General features: G+C 36.5%; 1 protein-coding gene and 1 pseudogene across 1 annotated transcript; one reads left to right on the forward strand and one right to left on the reverse strand.

Moving 5' to 3' along the window:
* Positions 1 to 8,373: 8,373 nt before the first annotated feature.
* Positions 8,374 to 8,452, forward strand: LOC113276666 (annotated as a pseudogene).
* A 4,936-nt stretch (positions 8,453 to 13,388) lies between these two features.
* LOC113274502 (protein MAIN-LIKE 1-like) lies at positions 13,389 to 14,531 on the reverse strand. Its single transcript, XM_026523879.1, has 2 exons — positions 13,740 to 14,531; positions 13,389 to 13,475 (listed from the first exon to the last, which is right to left on the reverse strand). The coding sequence occupies exons 1-2, from the start codon at positions 14,529 to 14,531 to the stop codon at positions 13,389 to 13,391; spliced, it is 879 nt and encodes a 292-aa protein (XP_026379664.1).
* Positions 14,532 to 19,642: the final 5,111 nt, after the last annotated feature.

Raw genomic sequence — 19,642 nt, forward strand, 5'->3', positions numbered from 1 at the left:
CACTCAAGGAGAGTAGGAAGAAGAATGCTAAAGCATCCATGTACATTCAACAAGGAGTTGGAGACACTATTCTACCAAGAGTAATTCACTTTCCAAAAGAAGCTTGGGATATTCTTCAAAAGGAGTATGGTGGAAACAAGAAGGTAAGAGAGTTGAAACTTCAATCATATAGAAGAGATTTTGAAAATCTCCATATGAAAGATAAAGAAACATTGAATGAGTTTTCTTCTAGAGTTATTGAAGTTCTTAATCAAATATTGATGTGTGGTGAAAAGATAGAAGAAAAAAGAATTTGTGTGAAGATCTTAAATTGCTTACCGAAAAATTTGAGCCCATTGTGGCGGTTTTGGAAGCAAAAAATGATCTTTCTACATTGGAGTCACAACACTTATGGGCTCAATTGAAAGTTTATGAAGCAAGAGTGTCGAGACACGCCGAGAAGTCGATTGAGAGTGCATTTCAATCAAAGATGAATTTGGACTCAAAGAATTCAACAACTAAGAAGAATGAGTTCAAGGGTGATGCTTCATCTAACTTCAAAGGAAAGGGAAAACGGAAGAAAGGAGGAGCAAGCTCCAACAACTACCAAAAGGGTGATTCTCATCAAGTACCAAAATGCAATTTTTGCAAGAAGAATGGTCATTTGGAGAAGAATTGTTGGAACAAAGGGAAACCCCAATGTCATCATTGCAAGAAGTATGGAAATTTGGAGGAGGATTGTAGACACAAAGGAGATGAACATGCCGGTAGAGCGGAAGAAAAAGAAGAAAAAGGAAAACAAAACTTGTTTTATGCTTGTCAATGTGTCGTAGAAACTTCCAAGAGTGAAGTGTGGTTTGTGGATAGTGGTTGTACTACTCATATGTCCGGTGTGAAGAGCTTGTTTGTTGATATGGATACATCCATATATTCTCTAGTGAAGATGGGGGATGGAAACATGGTTCAAGCTAACGGAAGAGGTACAATTTGCGTGCAAACTATCAATGGAGCAAAATACATTAGAGATGTGTTATATGTTCCGGATTTGGCACAAAATTTGCTTAGTGTTGGGAAACTTGTGGAGCTTGGGTACGCGGTCCATTTTGAAGATGGATATTGTACCATTTATGACAAGAAGCACAAGAACAAGAGACAAGTGATGAAGAGTATCAAGATGGAGAAGAATAGAAGCTTTCCAATTGTGTTTGAAAAACAAACAAATGTTGCATTAAGGATGAAAACCATTGATGAAACATGGTTATCGAATAAAAAACTTCGGCATTTGAATTTCAATAGTCTCATGGTACTTTCCAACAAGAACATGATGCAAGGACTTCCACAACATATCAACCACAAAGATGGAATGTGTGAAGGTTGTGCACTTGGGAAACAACATCGCCAACCATTCCCAAAAGGTGTAGCATGGAGAGCAAAAGAACTTCTTGGTTTGGTACATACCGATGTGTGTGTACCAATGAAGACACCAACTCATGGAGGTAATGGATACTTCATCTTATTCATTGATGATTTTAGTCGTATGACTTGGGTGTACTTCATGAGGCAAAAATACGAAGTTTTTAGCATCTTTAAGAAGTTCAAGAGCCTTATTGAAAAGCAAAGTGGTCACTACATCAAATTTTTGAGAAGTGATAGAGGCAAAGAAACAACAACAAAGAGTTTGATAAATTTTGTGAAGATGAGGCTTGGAAAGGCAACTAACCGTGGGTTATACTCCTCAACAAAATGGTGTTTCCGAGAGAAAGAACCAAACCGTGATGGAGATGGCGAAGTCTATTCTTCATGACAAGGGTATGCCTAAACTGTTTTGGGCCGAAGCCATCAACACCGCCGTGTACTTGATGAATAGGTGTCCAACAAAAGCCGTATGGGATAAAACTCCAATTGAAGCGTGGGGTGGAAGAAAACCATCGGTAAGGCATCTCAAAGTGTTTGGTAGTGTGTGTTATTCTCAAATTGCAAAGGTGAAGAGAACAAAGCTTGATGAATCAAGTGAGAAGTGTATATTCATTGGATATAGCCTCCAATCAAAAGGTTATAGGTTGTATAGATTGAAGAGCAATACAATGATTACAAGTCGTGATGTCTTGTTTGATGAAGGAGCTTCATGGAATTGGGAAGAAGGAAAAATTGAGAAGAGAACCATTATTGTTGATGAAGAGCAAGAGAATTCAGCAACAAATGAAGTTGAAGAAGGTGAAGAAAGTGAGGAAGAACTACCTCAAACACCACCAAATACAATACAAGGAGCATCTCCAAGTATGTCTCCAAGTACTAGTGCATCAACATCACCATCATCGGCACCAAATAAGTTGCGAAGGTTGAGTGAAGTTTATGAAAGATGTAACTTTTGTACGGTGGAACCGGAAAATTTTGAAGAAGCATCAAAAGAACCGGTTTGGATAAAAGCAATGGAAGAAGAAGTTTTTGTCATCGACGAGAACGATACATGGGAGAAGGTAGCAAGGCCAAGTGACAAAGAAGTTATTGGTGTGAAGTGGATATACAAGGTGAAGTACAATGCGGATGGAACAGTTCAAAGATACAAAGCAAGGTTGGTGGCAAAGGGCTACTCACAACAACCCGGTATCGACTACAATGAAACGTTTGCACCGGTTGCTCGTATTGACACCATTAGAGCCTTGATTGTTATGGCTTCCCAAAAAGGTTGGTTACTTTATCAACTTGATGTCAAATCAGCATTTTTGAATGGCGAACTCCATGAAGAGGTCTATGTAGAATAACCACAAGGATTTGTGGTGGAAGGAGAAGAAGACAAGGTGTATAAGTTGAAGAAAGCTTTGTATGGCCTCAAGCAAGCACCAAGAGCTTGGTATAGTGAGATAGATGGATACTTCAAGAGGAAAAACTTCAAAAAAAGAAAGAGTGAGCCTACACTATATGTGAAAACAAAAGGTACGTCTATTCTCATTGTAGCCTTGTATGTTGATGATCTTATCTTTACGGGTAATGATGCTCATATGATTGAGAAATTCAAAAGAGAAATGATGATGAAATATGAGATGAGTGACATGGGTTTGCTCAAGTACTTCCTTGGTATAGAAGTTCATCAAAGTGAAGATGGAGTTTTCATTTCTCAAAGCAAGTATGCCTAAAAGGTGTTGAAGAAATTTGGTATGCTTGGTTGTAAACCCACATCTACACCACTTGTAGTGAATGAGAAACTCAAGATAGATGATGGAGGAAGAAAGGTTGATGATACTTACTATAGAGGTCTCATTGGAAACTTGTTATACTTTACACATACAAGACCGGATATTATGTTTGCTTCAAGTATGCTTTCTAGGTTCATGAGTTCACCTAGTCATTTATATCTTGGCGCTGCAAAGAGGTTGTTAAGGTATATTCAAAGAACAATGAAGTTTGGAATCAAGTATTCAAGAATTTTGGATGTCATATTAGTTGGCTATTGTGATAGCGACTTGGGAGGATGTATTGATGACATGAAGAGTACATCGGGGTATGATTTTTCTCTTGGTTCGGATATATTCACATGGGCATCGAACAAGCAAGAAACCGTAGCTCAATCCACGGAGGAAGCGGAGTACATTTCAGCATCAATAGCTACATCTCATGTTGTATGGCTAAGAAGAATCATGGAAGACATTCAAAAGAAGCAAGAAGACAACACCGTAATATTTTGTGACAACAAATCATCAATAGCTATGTCCAAGAATTCGGTGGAGCATTGTAGAGCAAGGCACATTAAGCTCAAGTACCATTTCATTCGAAAAGCGGTTGAATATGGTGAGATAGAACTCAAGTATTGCAAGACGGAAGACCAATTGGCGGACATATTCACCAAGGCACTTCCCAAAGGTAAATTTCAACATTTCCGTGAACTAGTAGGAGTAGAAGAACATCACACTAAGGAGGAGATTGTTGAGAGTTAATGTAATGTTCCAGTAACGTCATGACCCAGAGACTTATTGTCATGACACTGGATCGCTCTAAAACATCCAGGAGCCATTCTCACTGTTCATGTTCTGTAATGTCATGAAAATGTATCTGTTTAGTCATGACACAATGCGTCTGTTTGTAATAGAAGTTGTATGGACAATAATAGTCCACATGTAACTCTTCCCTTGGGTCTTATATTGACCAAGCGAAGAAAGAGAAAAAAAAAAGAAAAAGAAATTATTATCAGTTAATGAAAAAAGAGAGTGAGAAGAACTTATCAAGTTCCCACTTCTCCATTAACCCAAATCAATCTAAACATATCAAAATCACCCCAAAACAAACAACATTATTCAGCGGAAACTAGGACATAGGTCATGAGATTTCAAAACCCTTTCAATATAAGAACTAACGCCTTGGTTATAGACGTATGCTGCAGTCCGGAGCTTCAGTTTCATTATCCATTTTTCGGTCGCTTGTTTATTTTCTTTTGAGGCTTTCCGGGTGTTGGTATTTGGAAGCCTCGACTGGTACTGTGTAAAATGTGTAAGAAATGCAACTGTGAAGTGTTTGAATGGCGCATTATAAATCCAGTAGCATATTTTAGCCCTAAGTCCACCATAGATGATGCTGATATCAATGAATTTCTGATGAAGTAATAGCGACTTAACAGTTGCAGCAGCTTAGATCATAGGTGGTCTCGTTCTTTGTTCATGCTTGTTTATTTACTTTGATGGATTGCACTGTGCAACATGTGTAAGAAATGCAAGTATAAACTGTAAAGCGCCTTAAATGTTGCATCACAAATCCAGTATCATATTTTGACGACATGGATACTCAGCTTGATAGAGCCATCTTGTTTAGCAAATTGGGACCGTGTATGTGAGTTTCTTGGACGTGCAAAGGATTGTGAATAATTTCTCTCATCATCCGAACTTGACTAGACTGCCGTTTGATGCAGTTTGTAATTTTCCTGTTCGATGTTGATTGGCTTTAAGTTATATAATTCTAGCTTAGTTATTGATTGATGGTTTCCTTATGCCTAAACTTATTTAAATTACTTAAATTTTGACAGACCCCAAGACCCTTTTTTTTTACTTGCCACAAGTGTTCTTCTGAATGACCAACATGACTGGTATCATCTAAACAATAAATTCACCACATGGGAGATAAGAATTAACCAAGTATTTAATCTGCTTAATGGCTTGCATAGAATAACATAAATTTGGAGATATTAATTGGGTAATCAGAAATATTCGGTTCTATGTATGTATTTGTTTATAACTCTATATATGGAGTGTTGTAATGCTAAATTTTACATGATTTTGGCGGTACTGCTTACTCTTACCACATGGGCTTCTACTGTGTGGACGAGTTTAAATTTGGGTCTTCATAGTGCTGTAATAATATGTCCTTTGTAATTTGATGATAAATAAAAAACAGAAAGCAACAAAGTACTAACAAACTAGTGACTACTTATGTTTGGATTTGAAATACAGTCTTAAAGTGTATTATAGTTGGGATATTAATTCTCATTTCGCCTTTTGTAAACCTTTACTACTGCACTAACTATGCTTACACCTTTCCTTGTATTCTTCTGGTAGTGTTTGATTTTTGCGAAGACCAAATCCTGATAAGTTCCAAAACTTACTTAGATTGGCAAAGCAATGAGCAAGTGGTTTTGCTTAGAGGCTCTGCAGGTGCTGGTTGTGCATTCCTGAATGAGATAACACTGTGCTGAATCTTTATGAAATGCAAGTGTTAATTGGAGAGGTGGCATGCACCAACTGCTACATCCATACTAGACGCTGACAGCAATGAATTTCAGATGAAGTTAATAGCGACTTAATGGTTGCAGCAGCTTTGATCATAAGTGCTCTAGCTGCTTGCAGGTAGCTTTTAGGTTGTTTCATTTGTTAGTACTATGTGTGAGTGAGTTTGGTGGTTGAGACTATTTACTTTTTTGACTTTAGGTTGCTAATATATCATTTAAAGTGGGATTTTGGACCCACTCCACAATAACTTGGACTTGTTTTTTGTATTTGCTGTGATGAGTATGACTATGGGAGAATCTTAAGGACTAAAAAGAGACAAATTTTTCATCTCCATGGAAGCTGTATGAAAGATGGACCATTGATTTATGCGTAGCGAATTGGTGCCGTGTATGTGAGTTGCTTGGATGTTCAGACGAGTGAGAATAATTTCTCTCATAATCAGAATTTGACTAGACTGCCGTTTGATAGAGTTTTAGTAGTTCCATGCTAGCTGCATGTTACATGCATAAACATCCAATATACCTTGTGACCCAAAGATCCTATGATTCTAGCTTAGTTGTTGATTGGTGGTCTCTAGCTTAGTTGTCGGATGTTGATTTATTTTTATAAGATTCTAGCTTAGTTGTTGATTGGTGGTCTCTTTATTATTGTGCATGTGCTGCATTTGAAACTCTGTTAAATTACTTAAATTTGGACAGACCCCAAGACCCTGTTTAATATTTGTGCTTTACTTGCAATAAGTGTTTTGAATGACCAACATGCCTTGGATCATCGAACAATCTTGCGAGACTTGATCCATTTGTTCGGAAGAAAACAAAGTATCATATCCTCTGGAGGTTGTATGGAACATGGACCATTGATTGATGCATTAAATTTTGATCGGAAGTAGAATCATCTCAGGTTTTGATGAAGTTCTGGTTGCTTGGACCACCTTTCAGGCTAAACAAATGTTGCTATCCCATGGTCCATATTTTTATACAGCTTTAAAACGAAAAACTCAATTCTAAACAAACCGTAATAGTCATTTTGAAAGGAGACTACCCTATCCTGTAACCAATTGCAAAGCCACATAGAGGCTTGGGGACTCATATTACCTTGCCTTGGGGAGCTGCGTTGTGGCCATTACCTCTTGGGACCGGCCATGAGACATACATTTTTCCTTTTAACGAATAGTAGTAGTTCAGATGCATATGAGGATAGCATTTTATAAAGAACACACACCATGTTTCGAGACCGACTGGCTTAACACCTCGGTGACTTATTCCGCAATTCCAAGGCTTGGAACTTTTAACATCATTGTCCATGTTCTTTATTCATGCTTGTTTACTTTCTTTGAGGCTTTCCGTGTAATGGTCATGAGAAAGGGAACTACACCATGTCATACCAGTGGCACATTGTACTGAAATTTAACTAGTCTTTTGAGTGATTCTCCATAAAAAATTTAATTCAAACTTGAACAAAGTTTGTTGGACATAGTGGTTCAAAGATCAAATGCTACACACTTAGTATTGAATACCCAAAATCCTTTTTATTTTTGCAGCATTCTATTCCAGAATACAGATGTTGCTTGGTTGGTTTGTTAACAAGTCTGAAATGAAATGAATTTTATTTTTATAGGTACACCTAATGAATTTCAGACGAATTTATAGTTGCAGCTCAGATCATTAGTGGCCACCATTAAATCCCATTAACTTTGGATTTGCCTTCTTCTGCTCGGCCAACTCGGCTAACTTTATTATATAAACCCTCCAATCCAGCCTCTCGTTTCCTCCCATCTTCAGAGTCATATCAAATCTCTTCTTCATTCTATCTCCATAGTTTTAGTTAGGCTTTAATTTCATATAGTTCTGATTCAATTTTCCTACTTATCTTTACGTCTTTTCATCTGATTTTGTCTTTCAGTTTTGATTTATATTTTGTTTATCATTTTCAGTTCAATCTCTTAGATAATATTACTGAAAAACATGGTATGACTGGAAAAAAAATTGGGTACCAACTTTAGATGAGAGTAAAAATCATTGTGTGTTGTGAATACTAACAAATGGGGGTTGGTTCGGTTCAAGATTAGTGAAGTTTGATTAATTTGATGTTCTGTATTCACCATGCATAATGATTTTCCTCTCATCTCTATGGTCTTTTTTACTGGTTTTATCTGATTTTTTCAGTATCTGATCTTCTTTGTCATGTTTAGGGGTTTTCACTGTTGATGATTGTTTTAAGTCTTGTACATGATATGATGATATCTTTGGAAATGAGTACCAAACTAGATGAGAGGAGAAATGATTGTGCTTTGTGAGTATGAACAAGCTCAACAGCAGCATAGATCAGGATTGAAGTTACGGTGATTTCATGTTTGTATTCACCGTGCATAATCATTGTCCCCTCATCTGACTGGGTATGTTTCTAGATTATCTGATCGTGTAGTCATCTGTTTAGTTACTTAAATGTTGTTCTCGTCGGGGAGATTTTGGCAAAAAAATCTCTCTTTCACAGATCGGAGCAAACCAGTTAATGTTTGTAGCCATTTGTAAACGTCGTAGAAAAAAATTTAGGTGTTGATGGTCGAAAGATCTCCATATCTCAGGTGGTCTCATATTCCATTGGGACTGGCCATGAGATATAGTACAGTTTTTTTCATTTTCTTTTTTCTTTAAGTTTAGATTTATATTTTGGTATATACAACAAGCCTATGAGGATATAGAATTATAAAGAACACCATCCTTTGGGACTGAATGGTGACATATTCTGTAATTCTGAGGCTTATTATAACTTAAATTTCATTGTCCATGTTCTTTGTTCATGCTTGTTTATTTTCTTTGATGGATATTGCACTGTGCAACATGTGTAAGAAATGCAACTTTAAACTGTTAAGTGCTGTTATATGCTGCATTACACATCTATTTTCTGTGCTTTACTTGCTACAACTGTGTGGACGAGTTTGACGGATAAATTTGGATATTCATAGTGCTGTAATTTGTGCTTTGTAATTTGATGATATAAAAAAGTGAAAGCAACAAACTAATATATGTTCGGAATACAGTCTTGCTGTCTATATTTGGACATGTTTTTTAGTTTCCATTTTGCCTTTTGTATTATGTAATGTGCCTGACAGCTGCAGTGACTATGCTTACAAATTGCACTTTCCTTTCAATTGTTCGTTTGAATTTTGCAAAGACCAAATCTCGCTAAGTTCCAATTCTTACTTGGATGGGCAACACAAAGAGCATAACACTTTTTCAAATTTTCTATTTGATGACTTTATGGATACTGTTGCCTGGTGCTAATTCTTAACTTACACATCCAGTATCGTATTTTGACGACATTGATAGAGCCATTTTGTGAATTGGGGCCGTGTAAGTGAGAATACTTGGATGGATGTTCAAACGATTGTGAATAATTTCTCTGATCATCGGAACTCGACTAGACTGCCGTTTGATACATTTCTAGTAGTTCCAGTTCCATGTTACATACCTAAACATCCAATAACTTGCCGGATGTTGATTGGTTTTTCTATATCATTCTACCTACACTATACTCGACACCAAGACCCTTTTTTTTACTTGCCACAAGTGTTCTTCTGAATGACCAAACATGCCTGGTATCATCTAAACAATAAATTCATCACGTGGGAGATGAGAACTGACCTAGTATTTAATTTGCTTAATGACCTGCATAACATAAATTTGGAGACATTAATTGGGTTAGCATAAATTAGGAATTGGGAACAAAGCTTATTATGGTTGGGATATTAATTTTCATTTTTCGTTTTTAAACCATGTGCCTTCCAGCTGTTGCACTGACTATGCTTACACTTTTCCTTGAATTCTTCTGGTAGTGTTTGATTTTTGCAAAGACCGAATCCCGATAAGTTCCAAAACTTACTTACATTAGCAAAACAATGAGCAAGTGGTTTTTCTTAGATTCTGCAGGTGTTGGTTTTGCATTCCTTAATGAGATAGCACGGTGCTGAATCCGTATGAAATGCATGTGGTGATGGGCGAGGTGGCACCAACTGCTACATCCATAGACGCTGACAGCAATGAATTTCAGATGAAGTTAATAGCGACTTGATGGTTGCAGCAGCTTTGATCATAAGTGCTCTAGTTGCTTGCAGGAAGCTTTTAGGTTGTTTTATTTGTTAGTACTATGTGTGAGTTTTTTGGTTGAGACTAATTTACTTTTGACTTTAGGTTGCTAGTATTCATATCATTTAATGGGATTTTGGACCTACTCCACAATAACTTGGACTCTTTTTTTGTATTTGCTGTGTCATGCATGACTATGGGAGAATCTTATACCAAAGTGCATGAGGCCTAAAAAGAGACAAATTTTTTTCTTTTCCCTGGAAGTTTTCATGGAAGTTGCAAGTAAGATGGACCATTAATTGATTGATGCACTCAACTGTGATCAGTTGAAGGAAGTAGAATCAAGTAAGGTGTTGATGAAGTTCTGGTAGAAAAACCCCTTCTTTGATGCAACATATGTAAGAAATGCAAGTGTAAGCTGCAAAGTGCCTTAAATGCTGTGTATTACACATCCACTACCAATTTACCATACTTTGACGACATGGATAATCAGCTTACTCAGCTTGATAAAGCCATTTTGTCTAGCGAATTGGTGCCTTGTATGTATGCGAGTTTGGATGTCCAAAACGAGTGAGAATAATTTCTCTCATAATCAGAACTTGACTAGACTGCCATTTGATACAGTTCTTGTAGTTCCATGCATATGCTGCATGTTACATGCATAAACATCCAATATACCTTTAAATTGTTCAGTCGGATGTTGATTTATTTCTAGTATATTATTCTAGCTTAGTTTTTGATTGGTGGTCTCTTTAATATTTTAGTTGGGGTGAATCATTAATTCACCAATGCTGCATTTAAACCCTGTCAAATTACTTCAATTTGGATAGACCCCACCCTGTTTACTACCCTTACTATTTTGTGCTTTACTTGCAATAAGCGTTTTAAATGACCACATGACTGGGATCAACAAATGAATCACTTGCGAGACAAGCATTTATCAATATATCATGATTTATTAAGTGGTAAGAAATGTCCCGTTCTCGTATGCATTTATTTGTCTACAGCTTTAAGTAGAGTGGTAATGCTGAATTTATACATAATTTGTGTGGACGAGTTTGATAATAGGTAAAATTTGTATATTTATAGTGCAATCTAGGCTACGTTGAGCAGTAACTCTTCCTTGGTAATTTGATGATAATGAAAAAGTAATTGCAACAAGCTATGATATGTAAGACTTGGTTCAATTGGTTCTGAGATCAAATGCTACATGCCTAAACCCAAAATGGATGTTTATTGAAAGTTGATTTCTTAATCATTATGGCTGAAATTTTAATGGGCGAGGTTGCACCTATTGCTGCATCCATAGACGCGGAGTCTCTGACAGCAATGTATTTCAGATGAGGTAATAGCGACTTAACAGCTGCAACAGCAGCTTAGCATCATAAGTGGTCTAGTGAAGGTTCCTGTCATGTGTTAGTATGTGTATTTAGTTGAGACTTATTTACTTCTAACTTTTGGTTGGTAGTAAATCATTTAATGGGAATTTGGACTTTTTTTTTCTTTTTTTGGTATTTGCTTTGATGAGGTCTGATGATTTTGGGAGAATCTTGAACCAAAGTGCGAAAGGATAAAACCAAATACCTCAAAACGGACAACTTTTTCTTTTCTATGAAATTTCATGGAAGTTGTATGGAAGATGGACAATTGATTGATGCATTAAATTGTGATCAGTTGAAGGAACAAGCAAGGTTTTGATGAAGTTCTGGTAGAAAAATCCGTCCTGCTTGGCCAACAGTTCAGGCTAAACAAATGTTACTACCCCATCCTAAAATCAATTGCAGAGGCCCATAGAGGCTCGGGCCCTCGGGGAGTCGTATTCCTTTGCTGTGGGGAGCTGCGTGATGGCCTTTATTATGAACCCTAATTTGGGGCATACAAGATAATTTGGAGGCATACATAATAAGACAAAAAGGGGTTGGAAATAGTATTTCTAGGCTATCCCTTATCCAACCTATTTTCATATATGCCAAAATACCCTTATGAGATTAGTGTTAAATTAGTGTTAATCTGATTAGTTAGTTTAGTGTTAATTTAGGATCATAATTTTCTTTTTAAAGATTAGTGAGTTATTTTTTTAGAAAAAGAAAGAGGAGGAAAGAAAAAGGAGAGGAGGAAAAAAACTTTTTTTTTCTTTGTGATCTTTGTGATTATTGAGAGATGTGTGATACAAATTCGAGTGAGGAAGATGAATCTTCATCACGTAAAGCTATGAAAATACATATCAATTATGATGGAGATCCAGACATGGCTTATTTGTTGGATTTTGAAAATGATTTTACCCAAACTCAACCTTTTTCTCAAGCTCAAGATGATTCCTTTATGGAGCCAAACCCCGAAGATGAGTACATGGATGAGGAACCCAATGCTAATAATACACAGGTATGGTTATAGAAGTTGTTTAATTTCCGTTTTGTAGCTTTATTTCACCAAAAGTTATGATTTTTGCAACTAGTTCGGCGCAACAGAGTAAGGTTCGGCAGATAATATGTATGTCGAACCATCAAAAATAAGAACAGTTCGGTTTCTACGATTGAGAAATATATACGCCGAACTTTCATTCAATTATTTTCGCGCCAAATAATTTTCATGGTTCGGCTGAAATGTGATTTGATAATATAAGGCGAACCGTATACAAAAAATTATACGAGTTACAGTGTAATGTTCGGCTTACACGTTATCCAGCCGAACCATAATTTTTATTTTTATAAATTTCAAGTCTTATGGTTCGGCTTATAATATTAGTGCCCAATAGGCCGAATCCATGTTTGAGAATAGGTTCGGCATTGTAAATCGAACACTAACTATCCAAACCGTGAGATCGACTTTCATAGAGTACTGCGTGTTAACCGAACCTGACCCAAAACCTGTGCGATATTGTTGTAGATTGTTCCTGAAATGGAAACTGTGGAGGATCAACCACCTCATGTTGATGTCATTCATGAAGATACTAAAGATCACTTCCAAACTGACTTGGTAGGTAACGTAGTTTATGTTTTTATTAATTTTCAACTTCGTTGTATGCAAAATCATTAATAAAACTTAAGTTTTGTACTTGTGTATATGTAAACGTGGAAAACCAAAGAAGAAGCTGTTAAATGGGTTCAGGAACATGCTTAGAAAATCAATTGCGTCCTAGTTAAAGGTAGAGAAAGCAAAAATGAGCGGGTTGAGATGGTTTGTGAGAGGGGATGGGAAGAAAGTAAGCAAGAAGAAAAAAGGTAAGCCATATGTTGGGAAGACCGGGAAAAAATATAAGACTAAAACAAGGAAGATAAATTGTCCTTTCAAGATCGTCTTAAAGTGGAACATAAATGAAAAAGTTTTCAAAATCCAACAACTTGAACTTTGATTCCTCTAGCACCGGAATCGTTTGGATAAATCCATATTGACGGAGTACTCGACAGGGATCAAACACTATAAAGCCTTCGGGATAAAACAATGGCCCATAGTACATCCTCAACGGCATATCTTCATCCTCAACAACATCATCATCTTCTTCATCCTTTTTGTATGGTTGAAATACAACTTGTTCAGCAGTCAAAGAGTCTAAGTTTTCTCTCAAAGCTATCAAGATTTCCTTTTTATTCCTCTTCTTATTTTCCTTGAAACTCTATTTGGTTGAGGTAGGGAATGTATCTACCCATTTGTCATCTTCCTTGACTAAATTCAAATCCGAGAAATGGTCATATATCCATACCTACACCAACAATATTGAAAACAAAACGAAAAACTTAATTATTAGGATCAGTAGAATTGGATCATGGAGGTTGTCAACTTGGGGAAACAGAAGCAAGTTCGGCTTATATACAAAACAAGGTTTAAAGCAAAACCCCTGCAAGTTCGGCTCAGGATATTGAAATCGAAACAGCCGAACCTACAGAAAAGTAGGTTCGGCGTAAAATAAACCAAAATTGAAAGCCGAGTTTTTTCTTGAAAATGGAACTACAATGTGTAAACTTACTTGAATCATTGTGAAATAACCTCCAATGTTTCTACTTATTAACCTAGACGCAATTCCAAGTTGCTCGAATAGGAAAGAAAGGGCCGCGGTTCCCCAAGAGTACTTGTGGCATCTTTTCAAATCCTTTAACAATTGAAGGTATTGAGCATTAACCTTGTTCCCACTGTTATCGGGAAATATAACACTTCCTAAAGTATGCAACAAATACGCGGTAGCAGTGCGCATAGCTGTGACCTCGTCCATAACCAACTCCCCCTTTGAAATTTTCTCATTTGTGTCTCCAAAACACTTTTTCAAAGCAGTGAACTTGATTTTCTTCAACTTCTTTGTGCTAGAATCCACATACTTCACCTCTTTAGTAGCGCAGGCAAACTCCAGTTCTATTTTGTCTTTTAGCCAACCAAGAGTTTCCTCAGCAAGTACATACAACTCATCCCAAGTAATTTCATAAACCGCTGAGTAAACATTTTTCCTATCCGTTCTAAGACCACTAATCTTCTGTGCATCATCTGGAGTGATTTCCATCTCGCCAAAGGGGATATGAAATGTGTAAGTCTCCGGAAAAAATCTCTCACAAAAGGCTGAGTTTGTAACTGCATCAAATTCCTCTTGTGCATAGAAAATAGCAGGCCATAAACCTAAGCCTTGTACTAAAGCCACCACCTCAGGAGCCTCTTTGAAAATATCCCAATGTGTGGCGCTTTGGTGTCTAAGTACGCGGACTGCATCCCTGTGATCCGGAGTCTCGTAAATTTTCTTCGCCCATGACTCCTTGTATCCAATCAACACCATCTTCAGGGTGATCATGGGTCAAACCATCCCTGCGAGGACGTATCACATTATCCGGATGAGAAATGTGCTTACCTGTCTCCCTTGATGTAACAACTTTCTCTTGTTCTTGTTCTAGTTCTTCTTATTCTTGACCTTCCTCACCAACATCTTCATCATTTTCATTCTCTTGTTCTACAGGCAAAGAGAAAGTTGTACCAATTCCCATTTTCCCTGCATGTAAGTTCTTTGTGCAACCACCTCGAGGTTTGGGAGTTTTTGAGTTAGAAGGAGTCACTTCCATTGTTCTCCTTTTGAGCTTCTCTTTGAATTTTCCCGGATGGGTGCTAACACAAATTACAAATCTTAATTAGTTTTCCAAATTAAATAAATATGATAACTCACGTATAAGTGGACAAGTTTACAGGAAGCTTTTGGCCATACACAGTGTAAAGTTCGGCACATTCAATATTTATGAACAGTAATAAACCCAACAGTAATAGATCGGTTATTAAATAATGGCATTCAAGTTCGGAAGATTATCATAAAAAAAATTGGTGCCGAACTCAATGGTTCGGCTCATAGGATATTCAAGTCTTAAGCCGAACTGTTCTTCGTCTGTGTAAAAAAAAAAAAGTTCGGCTGTGACATTTCAGCCGAACACTACCCTGAAACTAACAAAAAACGAGACGAATCATCCATTACATGTCATAAATCAACGAAATGCGCAAAAATAAACAATGGGTTTGTGGGAAATACCTTTCTATGTGCAATCTTAAAGAATCAGCCTTTATTTCTCCCTCTCCAACACCAATCGATCCACTATCCACTTCATCTCCATCTTTTCCAAAAACCCTACATTGACATGCTACAGAAGCAACACCAGGATTCGGCACTGTATTTCTAGGGCATCGCTTAACACGAGGTGACATGTATGTGTTTAACAGAGAAGTTAATCGAACAAATTTTCAAAAAAATTCAGAAATTTTTGAGAAGAAGATGAGAAGAAGAGGGAGAGAGAAAGGTTTTTGGTTTTTAAAACTTTAAATAATTTTTTTTTGTTTAAGTAACCGTTTTAGTATTAATGAGTGAGTTAATTAGTGGATAACGGTTAATTAGTGGAAGGATAGTTAATTAGGGAATGTGTTAATTAGTGGGAAAGTTTTAGGATTAGAATTTAATTAAGTGGAAGGGTAGTAATGTAATTTGAACTATATGAGGGTATTACAGTAACTTTAGCATCACTAGGACACCTCTTAGCAGTTTGAATTGGATGGCATCATAAGTCTGTATGCCCCAAAATTATCCTGTATGCCCCAAATTAGGATTCTTTATTATCTCTTGGGACTGGCCATGAGACATACATTTTGTTTCTATTTTACTAAACAATATATTTCGGGACTGAATGGCTTGACGCCTTGGTGACATATTCTGCAATTCTGAGGCTTTCAAATTTTAATTTCATTGACCACATTGTTCGGTCACTTCACCTGTTTATTTTCTTCGAGTAAAGTGTCTTCCAGTATCATAATTTGGCCATAATTCTACCTCAATCACGAGTTGTTCTCTAATTAGCTCAGCTGCTAAGAAATTAATCAAACTTCGAAAAATAAGTATGTTGCAGTGGGGATACTTAGAGTCTTGCAATCTCGCTAAGTACAAAATCTTAATTAGATTGGAAACACATTTTTTTTTTCCTTTTGATGATTTATGCATAGTGGTGCTAATTCATAACTTCCTCAGCTGAAACTAGGACATGTACATGGTCATGAGATTCTAGAAGCCCTTTGAATAGTTAAATCGTATCTTCCAGCGACATAGGAGCTGCACCCAACTGTCCATCTCACTATGTCACGCCTACTCCTGGCCCTAGCATCCAGTGGCCCATTACGAATTCGGGATTTAAAATAATCACGAGTTCTTAAAAAAGGACTTAGACTTCGTAATGCACTTCTAAGTTGGGGTGAGCAAAAACACCCGCATCCAAGGTTTTTATACAAATCAATCCGCATTTTAGTGGGTAGACATCTAATCCATTTCTCGACCGGCGATTCCCAACAAGTCTTTCTACATTTGAAGAGCCAAACTATAAGAAAACCTTTTATGGATAACCAATCCATTTTCCAATATAGTTGGGAGACTTTACCCAAGAAATGAGTACATCAAATGGAAAGACCGGAACATGGGAATAGATCTGAGACCAATACGGATTGGGTGTGGGTGATATATCACCCATTGGATATTCAATCCAGAAAATAAAATTAATGTTACACTAAAATATGAAGAATAAGCTAGAACGTGAGCAAGGTACTTACATTTAGAAGCCAGAAAAATAACCGGGATTAGAATGAGAGAAAAGCACAAAGTTGGGTGTCTTTTTCTGACGATGTTTATCATACACAGTATTAATATTAGTTTTAGGTAATGATGTATTGAAATTCGTCGCTCCATCTGCATCCACCCAGTTCATTCGTCCACCCGTGTATATTCTACTTATTGGGTAATGGACTGAACATGCGTTCATTTCTGATATCCGTCATTTTAATGGATTGGACACTGGGTGATACCCATTCCTTCGTGGAGTATTTTATATAGGTGAGACGGCCGAAAAGGACCAAAACTCTCCAGTTTCATAGAACCATTCAACTCCTCAATGAGCTAAGTAAAAGAAAGGCACTCGAGATTCTTGAAATTCTACAATTGATTCCCATCAAACTCATTCTGAGATCAAGTATAAACCATATCCCACGGTCATAAAGTGAGTGTAAATGCAAAATTCATGTAGCTAGTAATGGTTCTCAACAGAAAAGCATCGTTTTTGTTTTTATTCGAAATTTATTGTATTGATATTAAGAAGAAATTACAACTGTCTCTCCAGATATCCATCCCTGAATGCCAGGTGGGAAATTATGAGAGTACTAGAAATCATCCATCAACTGTATTGCCTTTTTGACAATTTTATCTGCTATTCCACTGGAATTTCTCTTAACAGATAAACATTTTCAATGACTAATCCTACTTAAGAGAAATCTAATGTCTAAAACTGGTGACTGGTTTTTCCAGTGAACATAAAAAGTACACTCATTCATTGACTTAACTAAAGACTCATTATCAAATTCAAAGATGATGTTGTCTTGACTGTTTATTGTTGCCCAAATTGTAGCAGCTTTCATTGCTCTACACTCCAATTCTTCAATTTCAATCCCGTCCATCATTTCTTAATTGTAATAGCTCCCTTGGACTCCAAAGCAGATACATGCACAGTCTCTCACAATTAGACCAGTACCACCTTGTAAAGTTTCCTTAATAAAAGAAGCATCAAGATTGATCTTTTGAAAACCATTTTCAGGTGGTTTTCATCCCAAAACCCGCAACGCATCAGCCACAGTTACAGTATTGGCATGATTAAAATTTGTAAACTTGTGTATGTCATCTAAGGTTAGAAATCTATTTGGATTACAGTTCTGGAAAACCTTAGAGCATTTGTCCCTTCAGGAGAACCAAATGGAAGACATTAAGAGTTTATTTAGTTCCCTTCTAGAAATTCCTGAGCCAAATGTCAAATTGTTACTAGTTGTAAATCAAGAAATCACCCAGCTCCTAAAGTAACCATGTTGAGCAATAATATTTCCAACATTAACATTTAGAGCTAACCAAATGGACTTGGCATAAGCACAATTAATGAAGAGATGATCAACAGATTTCAAAGGATGATTACATAGACTACAATGCACATCAATTTCATTAGAAAGTTTATCCCTAGTTGGAACTATATCCTTTATACATTTCCAAACTAGAAATTTCACTTCATGAGGTAAATGGATTTTCCATAAAACCTTCCAAACCTGTGTAGGAACTTAGTGAACACCTGCAATATTATTAGGCCTTCTTTTCAGCACATTGTAAACACTTTTAACAAAAAAAATACCTCTTCTATCAGGTAGCCATATCACAGTATCATTACCAATAGCAGGGACATTCATATCTAGGATTTTCTTAGCTGAAACAGGCTCAAATAAATAATGTATGAGATGCACATTCCAATTTCTAGTATCATTATAGAATAAATCAGAGACATGAGTGTAAGCCACAGTATGAACTAGCCCTTCACCAGGTATAGGAGGATTATCTAATTCTATGACCAATTTATGAAGCCAAATACAGACTTTAGTACCACATCTGATGCTCCAGAAATTCTTATTCTTAATAATTTCTATGCACCTATAGATTCCTCTCCAGATAAAAGAAAAGTTATCATTGAGTTTTTGTAGATGCGGAATACTACAGTTACTGAAATATCTAGCTATTAAAATATGGACCCATAACTCATCCTGATCATTAATAATTTTCCATACCAGTTTGCAAATGAGAGCAACATTAAAAGATTCCAAGTCTATGAAACCCAAACCTACCATGTTATTAGCATTGTTTATGTTATCCCAAGAAAGAAATTTAATCCCTTTACCAGTTTTATGTCCCCACTAAAAGTTTCTCCGCGAAGAATCAAGTTTATGAAGCAAAGTAGTTGGAATTTTGAAACATCCCATCTGATAAGTAGGTAAAGAATTCAAAACAGGTTTTATAAGAGTGGACCTACCAGCTTGATAAAGAGTTGTTCCTATAAAATTTCTTAACCTTGCTTCAAAAGATTGAACAATGGGGTCAAAATATTTTACCTTAGAGTGCCCTAGTAAAAGTGGAACACCAGGATACTTTTCAGCATCAGTTATAAGATTCATGTTAAATGCAGAAGCAAGTTCATAGCAAGTGCTAAGACTAAGATTTTTACTAAAGTAAACACAAGATTTATCAAAATTGAGCATTTGTCCTAAGATACTACCAAAATTCTGTATAATCTGCAAGAAATTATCGACATGTTTCATATCAGCTTGTCCAAAAATCAAAATGTCATCTGGACAAAGCAAATGAGAAATAAGAGGGGCTTTCCTAGAAACTTTAACACCAACAATAGATTTATTCATTTCAGCAGCAAGCAAAGATCTTGAGAGATATTCCATAGCTAGAATAAACAGATAAGGAGATAATGGATCCCCTTGTCTGATTCCTCTAGTTGGTTCATACTGATTGCAAGGGGAACCATTAAGAAGATTGTTAATACTAGTAGTCGAAACACA

This window comes from Papaver somniferum, chromosome 4, assembly GCF_003573695.1.
Source record: "Papaver somniferum cultivar HN1 chromosome 4, ASM357369v1, whole genome shotgun sequence".
NCBI lineage: Eukaryota > Viridiplantae > Streptophyta > Magnoliopsida > Ranunculales > Papaveraceae > Papaver > Papaver somniferum.

Bases quoted from the DNA above. Each gene is read 5' to 3' on its own strand.
- LOC113274502 (XM_026523879.1), bottom strand. From the start codon at position 14,531: ATGGTGTTGATTGGATACAAGGAGTCATGGGCGAAGAAAATTTACGAG. The intron at 13,476-13,739 runs GTAAGTTTACAC...TTGTTGGTGTAG, and splicing joins GTTATTTCACAATGATTCAA to GTATGGATATATGACCATTT.